The 1,911-nt window shown below is 44.1% G+C and overlaps 1 protein-coding gene across 1 annotated transcript; it reads right to left on the bottom strand.

The window, feature by feature from the left end:
* Positions 1 to 719: 719 nt before the first annotated feature.
* On the bottom strand, positions 720 to 986 carry FGF18 (fibroblast growth factor 18; the record flags this gene model as incomplete). Its single annotated transcript, XM_010292430.1, has 1 exon — positions 720 to 986. A coding segment is annotated over one exon (267 nt), but the record flags the coding sequence as incomplete, so codon positions are not given.
* Between the last annotated feature and the right edge of the window lie 925 nt (positions 987 to 1,911).

The raw sequence follows: 1,911 nt of genomic DNA, 5'->3' as shown, positions 1-1,911 counted from the left end.
GCAATATACAGAGAGGTGAAATAAATAGCTTATATATATATAATATATATAATATAGCTGGTTTTAAAATATTCCCTTATCATTGGTGTACTAGGTCATCTTGTAGTCACTTGAATGTATTTAGCAGCATTCTCCAGAACTGAGCATAATGCAGGATCACGGAGCCGTGACACCTTATGTCGTCAGAAAGGTTACAGAAGATCGATGCGTCGAGAACTCCACGGAAACTCAACCACTGCGGCACACACCATCTTGTCTTGGGCCGGCGTGCAGCAGACAATAAATAGATTACTGCAAAACCGGCACTTTTCGGGGCAGGGTCTCCGTAACTTTGGGACAGAACTTTGGTTTTCTTTGGTTTTATTTATTTATTTTTAATAATTACTTTTGTGGTTTGTTTTTTTTTTTTTTCCTCTGGGGATATGCTTGAAAAGTTGTCCTTTCCAAAAAAGCGAAATAAGCACCTGTGTGTCATCAACAACAAGAAGTCAATTTAAATAGAGCAGTTCATTTTGTTTTTCAAGTCACAATAAATCCCTAACAGCTTTTCCCCAGCGTTTGCCATCTAGTCTTTTATTAATTTTTTTTATTTTTTTTTTTTTTAAACACAATGTACAAAAATAGAGCTTCTTCCTTATTTTTAATGTAAAAATATTCCTCTGGTGCAGTTTTTTTTTTTTTTTTGTGGTTTATTATTGTGACACTGGTTTTGTCGATTTTTAACTGGGGTTGGTGGGTCGTATTCTCTTAGTCCTCTTGGTGACTGTTGTGTACTTGAAAGGTTTCTGTATCTCCACTTGCCCCTTTGGGTACCTCTTCATAAAATGTACATCTTGCTGGTTTTCCCGGGTCTTGGGCCCTTTCCGTGGCCTCCCTTTTTTGGTGAATCCAACATACCAGCCTGAATATTTTGCTGACATCAGTGCCGTGTAGTTGTTTTCTAGGACTTTTTCGATGAAGACACACTCCTTGCTGGTGCCATCAGGCTGAAAAAGGAAAAAAAAAAAGGAAAGGTTCATTATCCAAAGGCAAGCTCAGTGACCAGAACTCTATTTGGCATAAATAAAATCATCAAATCTGGACCTTGTTTTTGGTTCAAACGTTGTTAAAAGGAGCCGTAACAAACGTCAGCTGAAATAGAAATGAATTTAAAAAAAAGCACGAAAGCATGAGGTCATAATTTCATTTTTTTTAAACACTCCTATCCAAGGAGAGATTTTTCAAAGACAACAGCAAAGTTTACCCAGTCCACCTCCTTCAACTGCTTTAGACATTTTGCTTTGCCTTTTCCGTTAGGAAAGGAGGATGAATTGAACCCGTGCTAGGGAAACATCACAATCACAAATACTAAAAAAACCAGCATCTCATAGGGGCCAAACAACAGCGTTGCCACTTCGACCGCTCAATGGCGGTACGTTTTCCGAAATACCTTGCAGGCTTGCATCCGTAACTACCCAAATCCCACTGACATCACGACAAGCCTTAGCCTAAGCCTTCCCAGTGCTTTGGAAACTCTCCCCCGTGGCATCCCAGGCGCGACACCAAAACGACGCGTGGAGCTCCGGGATGAGCCGGAGGGGTGCCGCGGGCGTCGAGGTCCCCGACCCCACTCCGGTCCCTGAATCCAGTTATTTCGCTACTGAATCCAGTATATTTCGTTATAATCGTGGTTATTTTGGAGCCACGTCGCACACCCCAGGCTTGGCTCCAACTCGCATCCCTGAGCGGCATCAGCAGCGGAACGGGCCACTGCCGTGCCGGAGCGGCTCCCTGGATGGGCCGGCATCCCGATGCGACCGCAGCTGGAGGACTATGGGGCAGCAGTGTCCTCAGCCACCGGGCCCACCGCCAGAGCGGGCGACACAAGGGCCCAATGTCACACCCCGGCTCTGTCAGGGTTGGTTTTCCTTT

Source organism: Phaethon lepturus, unplaced genomic scaffold (assembly GCF_000687285.1).
Source record: "Phaethon lepturus isolate BGI_N335 unplaced genomic scaffold, ASM68728v1 scaffold43758, whole genome shotgun sequence".
Taxonomy (NCBI): domain Eukaryota; kingdom Metazoa; phylum Chordata; class Aves; order Phaethontiformes; family Phaethontidae; genus Phaethon; species Phaethon lepturus.
Note: the sequence above shows the minus strand (reverse complement) of the source record. Positions and strands in the feature narration are given on the sequence as shown.